The 16,423-nt window shown below is 41.8% G+C and overlaps 1 protein-coding gene across 1 annotated transcript in view; it reads right to left on the reverse strand.

Annotated features, from left to right (window-relative positions):
• prmt7 (protein arginine methyltransferase 7) overlaps nucleotides 1-16,423 on the reverse strand; it is a 33,111-nt gene that overhangs the window by 13,892 nt on the left and 2,796 nt on the right. Inside the window, exons 2-9 of the mRNA XM_033036130.1 lie at nucleotides 13,352-13,388; nucleotides 12,676-12,825; nucleotides 10,407-10,515; nucleotides 8,533-8,645; nucleotides 8,073-8,317; nucleotides 6,049-6,229; nucleotides 1,201-1,328; nucleotides 673-808 (exon numbers count right to left, since the gene is read on the reverse strand). Of these exons, the coding sequence (XP_032892021.1) occupies nucleotides 673-808; nucleotides 1,201-1,328; nucleotides 6,049-6,229; nucleotides 8,073-8,317; nucleotides 8,533-8,645; nucleotides 10,407-10,515; nucleotides 12,676-12,825; nucleotides 13,352-13,388 (1,099 nt within the window). The remainder of the gene's footprint in view (nucleotides 1-672; nucleotides 809-1,200; nucleotides 1,329-6,048; nucleotides 6,230-8,072; nucleotides 8,318-8,532; nucleotides 8,646-10,406; nucleotides 10,516-12,675; nucleotides 12,826-13,351; nucleotides 13,389-16,423) is intronic.

Genomic DNA, 16,423 nt, shown 5'->3' on the forward strand with positions numbered 1-16,423 from the left:
TTCTCCAGCTTCACAATTCACAACTCTTCAATCTTGTCTCACACCTTCGGTCTTTTCATCTCTGGCCTTTGTCCAACCACCTGGTTATCAAATAACCCTCCTCATCCATGTCAGCCTATTACCTGCCAGGCTTTGTCCTGCCCCGCCTTTCTTCCCACTCTCTCCACACCCACCCCCCAAACCTACAAGAAGGGGCCCAACCCAAAACGTTACGTATCCATGATCTCCAGATACTCTGGTTGACTCCCTGTGTTACTCCAGCACTTTGTCTTTTTTAGGATAAATGTTCCTAAGTTCCTGCCTTTACTTTCCTTGTTTTAATTTTAGCTTGTTCATATAATGAATTGTTCCCTCTCTCAAACTACCTTACGAACAAAGGGCAAAAGACCAAGCTGTGCGAGGAACACAGCGGTTCAGACGGCATCTGTGGAGGGATACAAACAGTTCACATTTAGCGGTCAAGATCCCAAATTGTGCAGATTCCAGTATCTACATTCTCTTGTGTCTCCATTCTAACAAAGGGTCTCTGATTTGAAACATTAACTCCACTTCTGAGTGTTCCCAGTATTACGTGTTTATAATTCAGACTTCTAGTATCTGTTTTTTAGATCAATTTCCTGTGCACAGATTCCAACATGAGTTGTGACTAACAAAATATTCCAAAGTGCTCACTGTTTTCAGGGCCTTGATGTAGGTGTTGTTCCTTTGTTGGTCATTTAGCTCTCCAAATCGCTGCCTATTACACATGAGATGGGCCTGACAGGAGCACAGAGGGCGTTCGCTCAGCACTTCAGCTTCACGCTCATCGCTGTGGAGCACAAAGTTAGAGTCAGATAAACTAGAGCCATATTACTTCTTATTTCTTCAGTCCTGAATGTTGTCAGTCTTGGAACGCTTCCAGATGAAAGGCAAATAAATAGGCCAGATAATATAGCAAGTGAATCTAGATGAGGAATCATGGACTGCACAATGTAAGGCACAAGATTATGTTGTCAATACATAGTACGGAGCTTATGTACACACTGTACAATTTGTACACACAGGATATGTACTACAGGCTGAATAATGGCATCAACATGATATATTTTAACTACATTAACGAGCAAGTGTGTATGGGGAAAAGTATAATCTGCAAGGATTACAATCTGCACTGAGTATTCGCCTGTCCAGCACTATAAATAATGAATCTATATTACATACCTGCGACGCTGTAATTTATACCACAAAGAGTAATCATCATGCATGGCTGAAATACGCAGACATTCCCCTTCTTGAACGGGTATCTCCTGGGGTAGGAAGTACACACACTGCATCCAATGATCCCGCCACTGATAAACAAGAATAACTCAATTTCAGACTCAGATACAAGGTGCAGTCATGTCAAACATAAAATAGGTAAGCTAGAGATGATGAAGAGCTCTCAAAAGAGATAGCATTGCTTGACTGAACTCTCCGGTTGCCAAAAGCGAAAAATATAAAAGCAACAATATCAACAAAAGTTAATTCGCAACCTAAAAGTGATGAGAATGTATTTTAAGTTTTCATGAGTCACTTTACAGTGGGTTATACTTTTGCCCTTTCATGTCAGAAGTGGCTTAACACCTCCATTTCCCCTGCTGTTGTCTGAAAAGAACAGTTTGACCATCGTAAATTGGACGAGCCGCACCTCATATTTCGCTTGGATAGTTTACACCCCAACGTTATGAACATTGATTTCTCCAATTTCAGGTAGTCCTTGCTTTCTCTCTCTTTCCCCTCCCCTTCCCAGGTCTCCCACAGCCTACTGTCTCCGCCTCTTCCTTTCTTTTTCCCGCCCTCACCACCCCCCACATCAGTCTGAAGAAGGGTCTTGACCCGAAACGTCACCTATTCCTTCACTCCATAGATACTGCCTCACCCACAGAGTTTCTCCAACATTTTTATCTACTTTCGATTTTTCCAGCATCTGCAGTTCCTTCTTAAACAGTTTGACCAGTTGGTGATTTTTCCTCTCTTCTTACGATTTCTATTGCTAAACTACTTCACAAATTCAGAGATAGACTCTCACCATTATAGCTGGTAGTATATTGATAGAGAATGAAGATTTAACAACCAACAGAAAGCAAAGTTGAGGGGACCCAGCATAATACATTCAAATATGCAGATCTGCAAGAAACCAAATGGCAGTGCAAGTTGCCAGCGGTATGCTGATCGGGCTCAAGGGGTCACATGGCAAATGAAATATAATTTGTAAAAAATGGGAAGTCATCCACATTGATAGAAAAAAATATAGAAATGCAGAATATTCTTCATATGGCGAAGAAGCAAAATGAGTTTGTGTTCGGAGAGGCAAATCACTGAAAGTTAACATGCAAGGTTAGCAGCCAGTTAGGAAGGCAAATGATTGTTGATTTTCAAGGGAGTCATACTGAAATAACATTGTGCCTTGTGAAACCTGCAATACAGGGCACAGGTCCATGGTCTTGCTGCCTTGGGAAGAAAATACTTGTAACATAGGAAGTGCAATAAAGATTCAGCAGGTTAATCCCCAGGATGGGAGGGACCATCCTATGTGGAGAGATTATGCTCTCACTTGAGAGATTTATCTCTGGGATTCATAGGGTCTCCCCTGAGTCCGGTGCCTGGAGCCAGGGGTCACAATCTCAAAATAAGGGCTCAGTCATTTATGAGAGAAACAAGAAGAAATGTCTTCACCCAGAGTAATGAATCTTTGGAATTCTTTACCCAAGAGATCTGTAGTGATTCTACCACTCAAGTTTATTTAAGGCGAAGATTGGTAGATCTGTGGGCCTCAAGGGAATCAAGGTATATGTATTCAGTGCAATAAAAGTGGCATTAGTAACAAATTAGCTATGCTCTTATGTTCTTTTTTAGTGGTGAATCAGGTGTAAGGGGTTAAACAGCCAACTCTTGCTTCTACTTCTTGTGTTCTTATCAATACTTCAGCCAAACAGCCACCAGTCATATGCAAGCCTAGGTAGTTCTAAAAGATATTTTGCCCAAGGTATATCTATATTTAAACCTGATAATGCTCTCTGGGGTTACAAAGTTGTGGGTTCAAGCCGCAAGGACTGAATTCACTACAATTTTGCGGATTCTGAAGTGGGAACTGGATTACCAAAGGAACTGGCTCTAGAAATAGTGATTGAATTGTTGTAATCTTCCAAAAAATGACAGGCTCTGGAGAAGTTCTTACCAGTTGGTAGGTGGCATAAGTAACTCCATTATTAAAAAAAAGGAGAGGGTAATAATAAACAAGGAGTTGCAGACCAGTGCACTCAATGTCAGCTGTAAAACAATTGATGGAATCCATTACAAAAGATGCAAATACAAACACATTTGGAAAGCATTAATGGGATTGGATAAAGTCGGCTGGGTTTATGAAAAGGAAATAATGCTTAAAAATCTACTAGAATTTGGTGAGAATGAAATTAGAATAGATATGGGAGAGCACGTTGACGTCTTGCACTTGGACTTGACGTTTTTGTTAACAGTCCCACATAAGAGCATAGTGTGTAAAATTAAACTACCGTATTTCCCGGTATGAGGACACTATTTTTTACCCTAAACTAAGGGCCGAAAATTTACCTGCATCTTGGAGGCGGAAGGTTAGATTGTTTGCCATGAAAGATAGACTTGGCTATCCCTCAGTACAGCGGCTGTAAAAGGACAGCACCGCTGGGGGGGGGGGGAAGAGTTCCTTCCACAGCGTAAGGGGAGTCTGGACCGGGTCAGCTGGGCCGCCAGGGGTAAAGTTGCGGGGAGCGCAGGAGCGTTGAGAAGGAGGGGGTCGGGGATCATGCCAACAACTCACTCAGTAGCTCGGGTGGCTGCGAGCGGCCGCTGGGACCGGACAGCGGAACTGCAACAAGACCTGGGGCTCGCAGGGGACTTGGGAACTGCAGCTAGTCCCAGGGCTCGCAGGCGACCTGGACACTAGCCAGTCCCGGGGGTAGGCGACCTGAACACTAGCCAGTCCAGGGGTAGGCGACCTGGACACTAGCCAGTCCAGGGGTAGGCGACCTGGACACTAGCCAGTCCCGGGGCGGGCGACCTGGGCACTACAGCTAGTCCTGGGATCTGGGAACTGCAGCCAGTCCCGGGGCACGCAGGCAATCTGGAAACTGCAGAAAACTAATTGAAAAACACTTGAAAATTATGTATTATTAGTATGTATTATTACTAATTACTAATTTAATTAGTACGTATTATTACCTCCATTTATTAACTATGGCGATAGATGTGGCCCACCATCCGCTCATAAACATGGGTCCTGGCGCCTATGCAAAAAATGTTGCCGACCCCTGGACTAAACCTAACCCTTGATCCTGTCCCTCCAGCCTTTTAAAAAATGTAGCAACTCAAAATGGGGGTGCGTCTTCGATGCAGGTGTGTCTTCATTGGCGGGAAATACGGTACATAGATTGAAAGTTACATACAAGCGTGAATTTAAAAATTGGGAGGATAGGAACAGACAGGTCTTTTTCCGGGTGGCAGGAAGTTACTGGCAGGGCGTATGGATCACATGCTTGGGCCCCTGCCACTCACGGTACACTCAAAGCAGGGGGGGGGAGAAGAAGGGGAAGAGGTTTGAGTGTTGACAAGGGTGCAAAGAAGCTCCCATGTAATTTTGACAAGATAGGAGAATAGGAAGCATTTTAATGTGGATAAATGAGAGGTTAGCCTCTCATTCTAATTCTAAGACTGATTCTAAGACAGATTATTATCTCAATGGTAGACAAAAATGTTGGAGAAACTCAGCGAGTGAGGCAGCATCTATGGAGCGAAGGAATAGGTGATGTTTCGGGTCGAGACCCTTCTTCAGTCGGAAGAAGGTGTCTCGACCCGAAACGTCACCTATTCCGTCGCTCCATAGATGCTACCTCACCCGCTGAGTTTTTCCAGCATTTTTGTCTACCTTCGATTTTTCCAGCATCTGCAGTTCTTTCTTAAACATTATCTCAGTGGTGACAGAATAGGAAAAGAGGTGCAACAAACTGGCGTCCTTGTATATCAGTCAGAGAGAAACAAGTAATCACGTGCAGCAAACAATTACAAAGATAAATGGCATGTTGGCCTTCAATGCAAGAATATTTAAGTACAGAAGCAAGGATGCCAGCAATACTTATACATATCTTATTGAGACCCCATTAGGAGTTTTGTGTGTGGCTTAATTCTCTCTTTGTTCTCCTTATCTGAGGATGGATGCTCTAACAGAATTATACAGACTAGGTACAAGTATGATGCAGACTATGACTGAGGAACCAAAAACACAATATTATCTGATTTGATTGGATAGCCTGCAAAAACAAAACTTTTCAACTTCTCCAAATGCACTGTAGAATGTAACCCATCGGGATGCATCACAGCTTGGTTTGGCAACAGATCTGTCCAATTCCACAAGAAATTGCAGATTTGTGATTGTTGCCCAGTCTACCACTCAGACCAGCCTCACTACACCCCTCGCCTCCATCCACACTTCATGCTGTCCTGAGAAAGCAGCCAACATATTCAAGGACCTTTTTCACTCCAGTCATTCCCTCTTCTATCCAGAAGAAGATATAAAAGCCTGTAAACACAGAAAGAACAGCTACTGAACAACCCTTCCATAAACTAGGGTGTAGTTCCAATCTTCCAACCTAGCTCAATGTGGACTTTGTGTCTGTACTTGTAACACCATAATGCTGTATTTTCTCTTTGCACTGCCCATTGGCCTTGTGTATGGCTTGATTGTAATCACATATAGTTTCATTCGATTGGATAGCATGCAAACAAAGCTTATCACTGTTTCTGGATACACGTGACAATAATAAACCAATCAATGTTTTAACCTGGTGCCCACATGTGCCCTCTCAGATGTGCAGAAAATACTGCAGAGCAATACTTCAAAAGTGGGACCTGCTCAAAGCCTACTCTGAAATATTGAATTGCATTCTTCGCAGTATATCTAATTTCTTTATGGGTTTACAACTGCTAAAGCCCATTCCTACGCCTCCACCACTTCCGGTTATTAGCCGCTCATATCACAGAACCAACATGCTGCCTTACCTGAATACTATTTGGAGTCGGATGTGCCCAGTATGGTGCCATAGTACATCTGATGGTTCCTTCAGGGTCCATTTCCATGTCCCACCAGGACAGTACAACATGGGCTTGCCCACTGCCAGTTGCTTGGACCTGCAAAGTGTGCTGGGCTGGAGAACTACTCACTGCTTTACTGAAATCCACACTGCAGAGAAAGCAAGATGTTAGAAAATTAAGCTTCTCTTTGTTCTGTGAGCTTAAGCATCACACTTAAAAAATATATATGATAACTGCTCTCATGACCTAACACTACCAGTGATTTATTCACATGCGCATCTTAACCCGGAATATTTTATGCTGATGAGAAAAATTGGAAGGCATTCCAAGCTATTTAGAGATTTGGTTGCATTGCAGTTATGTTACTGCACCAAAGTTTGGACCAGTGATTTGGAGATCAGAGCTTGAATTCCACCATGGCAGCTGGTGATTTCAAATTCAGTTAAGTTAAATACGAAGATTTCATAACAGGGATCACATAACTACCCGACTGTTGCATAAACCTGTCAGGTTCACTCACGCCCTTTAAAGGAGGAAAATTATTATTTACAAGTAACTTCAGAACCAGATGGAGAATGACCACTCCCGGTGGGAAGTCTAGCCATGAATGTGGGAATGGTATCAGCAAACCCCAATGTTCAATCCAGATGTGGGGATATTTCATGGCAGCCTGCCAAACATGAGCAAGGGAAGCTGTGAATGATCACCAACCACAGCCCTTTCTCAGCCGAAGAAGATTTCATATTATGCATCGAGGTTAACGAGATGCATCCTGGGTGAATTATTGTAAACTCCATTAATGGCAGTAACTGAATGACATCCCTTCTAAACTAGGCCTGCCTTACGTAGCAAGTGAATTAGAACAACACAACTAATAGACCATGCCCTTACTGTCCATTCTCAGCTGCTTATCACTAATTTTCCCTCGGTCATAAGGCCAGAAAGGGAGATGTTCACTCATAATTACACAGACTCAGCTCCATTCTCAACTGTACGGATCATTACGTTCAACCCACACCCAGCACAACTGGGCCATATCCAGGGTTAAGCAAGCAAGTGGCAAGTAACATTCAGATGTCAAGCAATAACCTTCTCCATCAGGAAAGAATGTAACTATCTTCCTTGACATTTAACAAACTATCATTAATGCCCTACCTTAATGTCCTGGGAGGCCACCATCAACCAGAAACTTAACTGAACTAGCCGTAAATGTGACTAAAAAAGCAAATCAAAGATCAAGCATTCCATTGATAGTGACTCTATAAACCCTTTCCACCAACACGTCAGGAATGTTTAAATACTAATCCTTTATCTGGATGAGTGTAGCACCAAGAAACTTGATAACATCAAAAAGATGGCAGCTCAATCTTCACTAACGTCCACCTTAAGCAGTTCATTTGCTCACTCATTCACTGGAACATTGTGGCTGCACTGTGTAAATACACAAAGCAGTATAACAATCACCAAGGCTTTAACTGCACCTCACAATAAGCAAACCCTCGCACTTAAAAGGACTATGGCAACAGTGACAAGGAAAATCAACCTCTCCAAGCTCCTTCTGAATCGTACACTGCCTTAACTGAGAAACATTTCATCATTGAGTCAAAGTCCTGGATCGCATTATGGAATCTAGGCTCCATCTCAAAACATCACCATCCATGTTCTTCACAGATGTTGCTTGACTCGCTGAGCTACTCCACCACTTTATGGATATTTTGTAAACCAGCATCTGCAGTTTCTCATGTCTACTCATTATCTAACAACAGCTTCCCCACAAGGACTACTTTCTCAAGAGTCATCCAGCACCACCTCCTCAGGGTTATTTGGAACGTCAGCAACTCCCATACTCAGCAAGAAAATTAAATAAACAGTCCTACCTTTAGCTTTACAAATAACTCCACAAAAAGGCAATGACATTTGATGGAAACTTTGAATTCCTTTTATCCCTTCTCATAAGTATTCATTTTCCAGCAGGAAACCACTGATCATACCTGAAGATCTCTGTAACCTCTGTAAGGGTGGTGAAGTGGTTTCGGTTCACTTGATTGAGCTGAATGTCATAGACGCATGGGCACCCTGCACACATGTCCATGTCCTTTGTTGGTAAAATAACCTTATCATTTCTGTCCTCCATTCCGATGTGAATTGGCAGCAATTTGTTCCAGGCCCACATCCGCTCTGATTCCACCAGCTGTGCATAAACGGTGGCTCTGTGTGGAACAGCTTCACATTCATCCTGTGGCCATGAAGAAGGTAGATAAAAATAAATAATCGAACTAGGTTGTAAAACATAACCTGCTTTGCTTGATTTGATTGTTCTAGGTTTGCAGAAATTATTAAATAAAGAAGAAATAAATACTATGCTGCTATGAGTCAAGTACCTGAACCACACACTGGGGAATCATAGAGTCCCACAACAGGAGTCACTTTGCCCCAATATCCTCAACCCACCTGGACAAGGTATTTGTGAGCATGCTCGTAACTTGGCAGTGCCCCCTCGCCAATAAGCTCCGTATCAAACAGCTCCGTGACCAGGATGTTAGCTCGGCATGACATGTCACCATCTGCAGAGTGGAAATCATTGTGAGGAAGGTGCAATCAGAATTGTTCAATGAGGAATCCATTAATCACCATCCATTGACACTCAATGTAATGACACAGCATGAATTCATTCTGAAAATGGGGACATCAAATATAATAGCAGCATAGCTGTTCAAGTGCTTCTAAAAGAAATAAAGCTATTGAAAGATTGCATCTGTTCCCCATTAGTATCTCTTTAATCAGCAAGAACTTTTAGATGAACCTTTAAACCTATTTCTCAAACCAGTTGTGTTAGCATGTTGCAGTATAATTACTACATCAGGGATGTCTCCATCCTTGGCAGTTCCAATACTGACTGCTTTCCTCTCAGAGACCTCTTTGCCAAGAGTAGTCACATTCCTTCTACATCTTTGATCATATTATTATTAACCAACTGGTGAGTGATGATGCAAGCTTATGTGAGGCGTTGTTAGAACAGTATAACAGGCCCAACTCAAAGGTCATTAACATGTAACATGTTAAGGGTCTGTTTGAGCCAAGGAAACAGACCCTTCAGTCCAATTCGTCCATGCCGAACAAAATGCCCAATTTCAGTCCCATTTACCTGCCTTTGGCTCATATCCCTCTAAACCTTGACTATCCATGTGCAAGTCCAAGTGTCTTTTAAATGTTGTTATTGTTCCTGCCTTTACTACCTCCTCTGGCAACTCATTCCCTAAACCCACCACCCGCTGAGTGAAAAAGTTGCCCCCTCAGGTTCCTATTAAATCTTTCTCCTCTCACCTTAAACCTATGTTCCTTGGTTCTTGATTTCCCTACCCTATGTAGAAGACTCTGTGCATTAACATCATCAATCCCCCTTATGATTCTATACACTATATATGTTTGAACTCTCCTCCTTCACTTTAATAGGGAACGTGACAAATTGAACAATTACATCGTGTAAACGCTGCCTCCTGGAAAAGGTCTTATTGCTACAGCAGGTCAAAGAGTCAGTTACGGTCATTGAGAACCAAGTGCTTGGTGTCTCTTTAGCAAGCAGCGTCTTTGTCCTTGTAATATTGCTTGCCATGTGACAGGTGAACTGTTATGTGTGTCATGGAAGTCAAATCAAATTAGATATTTAAGATATTACCACCGTGGTGATCACAAATCATTCTAATCAAACAACATTATACATTGCTAACCCAGTAATACAATTAACTGATTGGGGTAGTCCATAATCAGGGGCCACAGTTTAAGAATAAGGAGTAAGCCATTTAGAACGGAGACGAGGAAACACATTTTCTCAGAGAGTGGTGAGTCTGTGGAATTCTCTGGCTCAGAGGGCAGTGGAGGCAGGTTCTCTGGATGCTTTCAAGAGAGAGCTAGATAGGGCTCTTAAAAATAACGGTGACAGGGGATATGGGGAGAAGGCAGGAACGGGGTACTGATTGGGGATGATCAGCCATGATCACATTGAATGGCTGTGCTGGCTCGAAGGGCCGAATGACCTACTATTGCACCTATTGTCTATTGTAATATTGCTTGTCATATGACAGGTGATCTGTTATGTGTGTCATGGAAGTCAAATCAAATTAGATATTTAAGATATAGCTTAAAAGTGACTATTTTGATTACCAACGTGGTGATCACAAATCATTCTAATCAAATAGCTTTATACATTGCTAACCCAGTAATACAATTAACTGATTCTATGGATTGCTACGACTCAACAGGTAACACACCACCATAATATTTCCTATCAACGTTCTCTTTAATACCGACCACCTCAAGTGTCTTACCTGGCCCCACTGTTACCTCAGTTGAATGTTTGTTGATGACTTTAATTTTTCCACTGTATCCATTTCTATCCACAATCTTTACAGCAACATCAGCCATTGGCTTAAAAACCTGGGTAATGATAACAGAATTACCATAGTAAGACCCATGTTATATTCTATATTCCATTTCCTTTATACTGTGTCTCATTATAGATGCCTGCCCCAATGATTAGAAAGCTACTTCCTGCCAGTACTGTGAGCAAGGCCACAGATCTTGTGAAATATTGAGCATCAGAATATAATCATAACCTACGTTCCAATATTCAGTTACTTCTTTAAGTTGCGTTTGAGATCGAAAGAGATTTGTAAAGGTAACCCATCAAATTAATATCTTCAGCACATACAACTAACAGATCATTTCCACGTTCAGTTAATTTTGCCATGAAAGTCAAGTCAATACTAAAAGGATCTATCATCACAAGTTTGAGCCACAATCCTCTTTGCATGTCCCTTCTCTCAAGATCACCATTGGGATCAAGAATGATTTGCTTCTTTTCCATTTTTGTGGCTTCTGAAGTAGCTAATGAGTCTGCCACGGATAGTGGGCAGGTTGTGAAGGGGTATGCCACAGTGTAGGTCTTCGGTCAGCATCCAATACATGGCCTTGGGGTTCTGCGTGACGTTTCAAATGCTCCTTCTCCATTGTGCAGTCATGGATCAGAGGTTTCCCCGATGTCAGTGGAGATGTTACTCCTCTTTACTGAGGTCTTGAGCACATCCTTGAATCTATTGCATATCCTTGAATCTATTGTTTATGCGGTGTTCAAATCATATAACTTTCTTAGGTGGAAATTTAAGTAAAATGTTGTTGACTCAAGTGCAGCAAAAGTAAAATCTGGAGCACAACCTAGACCATAACCTGCAATCCTTGAGAGTCAGGGGGTGGAAGTTAGTGGAATGGCGATTACTAAGGAGAAGGTGCTAGGAAAACTGCAAGGTCTGAGGGTGGATAAGTCACCTGGACTGAATGGACTGCACCCCAGGGTTCCGAAGGATGTGGCCTCAGAGATTGTGGAGGCATTGTGGAGGATATGGAGGTGATATTTCAAGAATTACTAGAGTTAGGAGTGGTTCCTGAAGATTGGTAAAATGCAAATATCACCCCGCTGTACAAGAAGAGAGCAAAGCAGAAGAGTGGAGAATATAAGCCGGTTGGCCTGACTTTGGTGATTGGTAAGATTTTTAAGTCAATTATAAAGGTTGAGGTTATGCGGTACTTAAAAGTTCATGATAAAATAGGCCAAAGTCAGCACGGTTTTGTAAAGGGATGATCTTGCCTGACAAATCTGCTGGAGTTCTTTGAGGAAGTTAATAGCAGAACGGACAGAGGGGAGGCTGTAGATGTTGTTTACCTAGATTTTCAGAACGCCTTCAATAAGGTGCCGCATGTCAGGCTGCTAGGGATGATGAGAGCCCATGGCATTAAAGGGAAGATATTAGCATGGATAACAGGATGGCAGAAGGCAAAGAGTAGCAATAAAAGGCGCTTGTTCAGGTTGGTTGCCAGTGACTAGTGGAGTTCCGCAAAGGTCGGTGCTGGGGCCACTTCTCTTCATGTTGTATATTAATGATTTGGATAAGGGGATTGAAGGCTTTGTGGCCATGTTTGCAGATGATGTTAAGGTAGGTGGAGGGATAAGCAGTGCAGAGGAAGCAAGGACTCTGCAAAAGGACTTGGACAGGTTAGGAGAGTGAGCAGAGAAGTGGCAGATGAAATTCAGTGTAGCGTCATGCATTTTGGTAATAGATAGATAGCCTTTATTGTCATTCAGACCGAAGTCTAATAAGAATAAAGGCGTATATTATTTTCTAAAGGGAGAGTGAATCCAGAAATAGGAGGTGCAAAGGGACTTGGGAGTGCTGGTGCAGGACTTCCAAAAAGTTAATTTGCAAGTCGAATCGGTAGTAAGGAAGGCAAATTCAATGCTAGCATTTATATCAAGAGGACTGGAATACAAAAACAGAGATGTAATGCCCAGGCTCTATCAGGCTGCATTTGGATTACTATGAGAACATTTGGACCCCATTTCTGAGGAAGGGCTCTGGAGAGGGTCCAGAGGAGGTTTACAAGAATGATTCCAGGAATGAGTGGGTTAGCATATGATAAGCGCTTGACAGCACTGGGCATCTACTTGCTGGAGTTTAGAAGGTTGAGGAGGGTTCTCATTAAATGGCTTAATTCTACTCCTATAACTTGTGAGTAACACATCCACCAGCTGCCGAATCTCACCTCAACTGCAAAACATAAATCGGCGCCAGCTCTTGCTGCCATCATGGATAACAGCCCTGTCCCAGTTCCAATATCCAGGACAATCGCCCTCTGACCTCGTTCCTTCACCCTGCGGACTGCTGCCCGAATTCCACTGTAGTACTTCTCATTCTGCAAAATAGTTTCATGGTTTTAAGCATCTGCTGTACTGGCGTGACTCACTCATACTGCAGTTTCTCTTTTTTTTTTGTCCTACAATCAATCATTTTTAGGTCTCCACAAACAGCAGATAGAAACCATGTTACTCTGAAACAGGCCACTGCTTTAAGAGAAAAGACAGCAAACAATGCAAAAAAAAACATTCACTTTTAGCTGCCCAAAAATGGGAAAAGATCAGGCCACACTAACATTTTTGGTACTGATAATCAGTAGTAGTTTTAAACAAGCATTTCAGAACCTAAGCTACAAATAAGTAGCATGTAGCCTGGACAAAATCAAAACCTATTCCATTTTTTGTGCAATGAGTCATCACTGCATTCTTGAGTTTGGGAGTGAAAACATGCCACGGATTCTGTGCAACTTGCAGCCCAGCGACCTTGCTTCAGCTGTAGTCTGAAAAGGCTAGACAGCTTAATTACAGCCTGAACATAAATACATTAAAAAAAATTAATAAACCTATTTTTTGTCACACACTTACCCTGTCTTTGTCATGTAGCATATCTGCATAAGATGACCTGATAGGGCAATAAAGAAAAATGTTAATTCTAATAAGTTTAGCATTCATATAACATATGGTTTTAATTTGTTTGGCTGCATTAAACTAATTGACATGTTCAGATGTCAGATACAGAGTCCTTATAACTTGAAATCTGATTGAATGAAGCACATAGCTTGAGGTTAGAATACCAGAATCCAAGCTGCGAAGAAGACCAGACCTAATGGGTTTCTGAATAAATAATTTTTTTTAAATCCTTAAACAAAATAATGTGGCTGCAGGAAATATAAAATTAAAACAAAAAAATGCTAGAAATACAGCATCCATAGAGAAAAAGCAGGATGAGTTATCCAAAACTGGCTGGTAACCGTATAAATGGAAGCAGGTATGGGATTTCTATGCAAGCATTGGTCAAACATGATTGCATGTTTCATGTTTAAAACATGCAATCATGTTGCATGCTTCAACAAGATTGTTGAAACAATCCCAAACCTATCGACCAAAATCCCAAATCTATTGACCAATTTAGATCATAGACCCTGGGTGTTGTCTGTATGGAGATTGTACATTCTCATCGTGACCACGCAGGTTTTTTCGAGTGCTCCGATTCCCTCCCACACTAAAGATGAACGGGTTTAATTGGCTTTGGTAAAAATGTTAAATTGTCCCTAGTGTACAGGATAGTGCTAATGTACGGGATGATTGCTGGGCGGTGTGGACTAGGTGGGCTGGAGCCTATTTCTGCGCTGTCTTTCTGAAGTAAGATATCTCACTAATGTATGTAACAGTTCATTGGATGTGGAGCCAAGCAGTGGAGTTCCATCTTGCTGAGACTTCTGAGCATCCTGGCACAGGATCATATTTGGTCCATAAAAGTTTCCATAAATAGAACTGTGTATAATAAGATAAAGGAAGAAATGCCTTTTCTAAATTATTTTAGTTTGATGTTTTTAATCATGTTTCAGTATGTACTACTTTTATTTTATTTTGAAGGAATTAATATTTATTTGTCATCTTTAAGTCTTCTTATTGAGTCCACATCACAAGATTAGATATTGTTTAGCCACAGCTGAACACACTTCTCAGCATTTTCATTGTAGGCAGCGAGATCGGCAGCTGTGCATTGGTTTTCCAGTTGGGGGCATTTCAGCAGGTGTTCCATTGTTTGTGGTTCAATACCACATTCGCAGGCGACATCGTTGGAGTTATATCCCCACTTGTTTAGAGACACCTTGGCTCTGCCAACACTAGTTCTCAATCGATTGAGGCATTTCCATCTGGCCCAAGTTGCATCTGCACCAGGAGGGAGTTGCTCACTTGCCGTTAGAACCATGGTAGTTGAGGTGACATGGTGACATTATTAAGTGTCTGTAACATTGTTGTCTTTAATGACCTGGCTATCAAAGCCTTCAGAGGTATTTTACTGCATCGTTGGGAGATCTTGCTACTAAATCAGCCATAACAATGGCAATCCAGGGTCTTTGGTCTAACAGAATACACCTTTAGCACCTGGACAAGGTACAATCATAGGGTAGCTGCAGGTGGTATATGCTAGCAAGATCTGGACCACTGTTAGAGATGCTGAAATATTAATTGTGTTTCTCTCCAAAGGTGCTGCCTGGCCTGCTAAGTACTTGAGGCATTTTCTGATTTGCTATCAAGTCTATTGCTCTACAATGTCTGAGATTCCCCATGCATGCAGTGGAATACTTCTTTCTTTACAATTGTAATCAGTGAGATGGTGCATGATCAGAATATGTCCTATAAGTGACATTACTACATTTATTTTATAGTTGAATGCTCATATTACAAAAAAAATTGAGAGGGTAATTTTCAGTTTTTATCACTTGCATTCTTCACCACCTTTGTTTGACATGCACTCTTTACTATCTTTAAAACTCCAGTCATGCTGTGACTAAAATCATCACTCAACAAAACATATTTTAGTCTTTCCCAGTCTGGAGAGAATATCTTTCCCACAAGGATGCAATCATTCCCTTTTTACAATCTCTACACACTCATGACTCTGCAGCCAAATTCTGGTCTAAATTCTTTTCAAGTTAGCAAATGGCACCCCCATAGTGGGCCAGTTCTCAGACAATGACGAGATATAAAGGAGGAGATTGAGAGCTTAGTAATATCTTGTCAAGACAATTAACTTCAGGAAATAAGGTGGATTACATGGTCCATTTTGTATCAAAGATGCTGAAGCGGAGATGGTTGAGCGCTTCAAATTCCTAGGTGCAAGTACACCACCAATTTGTTCTGGTCCAATGCATTGATGCTAGGGTCAAGTAAGGACATTAATGCCTCTAATTCATCAGAAGGCCAAGGAAATTTGGTGTGTCTGCAATGACTTACTAATTTCGACAGATGCACCATAAAAAAACATCCCATCATAATGCATCTCATCTGATGCAGATGGCAACTGTTCTGTCCAAGATTGCAAGAAATTACAGCGAGTTGTGAACGCAGCCCAGTAATAAGGTCATAATTTATAGGAGCAGAATTAGGACATTCAACCCATCAAGTCTACTCCGTCATTCAATCATGGCTGATCATCTATCTCTCCCTCCTAACCCCAATCTGCTGCCTTCTCCCCATAAACCCTGACACCCGTACTAATCAAGAATCTATCTATCTCTGCCTTAAAAATATCCAGGGAGTTGGTCTCCACAGCTTTCTGTGGCAAATAATTCCACTTTGCTGTCCATTACACAAACCAGTCTCCCTTCTACTCCAACCATCAACTAATCTATACTTTACACTGCCTTGGGAAAGCAGCCAACATATTCAAGGACGTCTCACACCCAGTCATTCCTTCTTCCAACGTCTTGCATCGGTCAAAAGATATAAAGTTTGAAGGCACATACCACAAAATTCAAGAACAGCTCCTTCCACAAATCAGATCCTTGAATGGACCTCTCAATGCCAGGGATGAATTCCTGATCTGCCAATCTACCTCGTTGCAGGCCTTCTATTTTTTTACTACACTTTGTCTGTAGCTGTAACACCACATTCTGCATTCTGCTTATTTTCACTTTTGCACATCCT

The sequence above is a fragment of the Amblyraja radiata genome, chromosome 17 (assembly GCF_010909765.2).
Source record: "Amblyraja radiata isolate CabotCenter1 chromosome 17, sAmbRad1.1.pri, whole genome shotgun sequence".
NCBI classification, from domain to species: Eukaryota; Metazoa; Chordata; class Chondrichthyes; order Rajiformes; family Rajidae; genus Amblyraja; species Amblyraja radiata.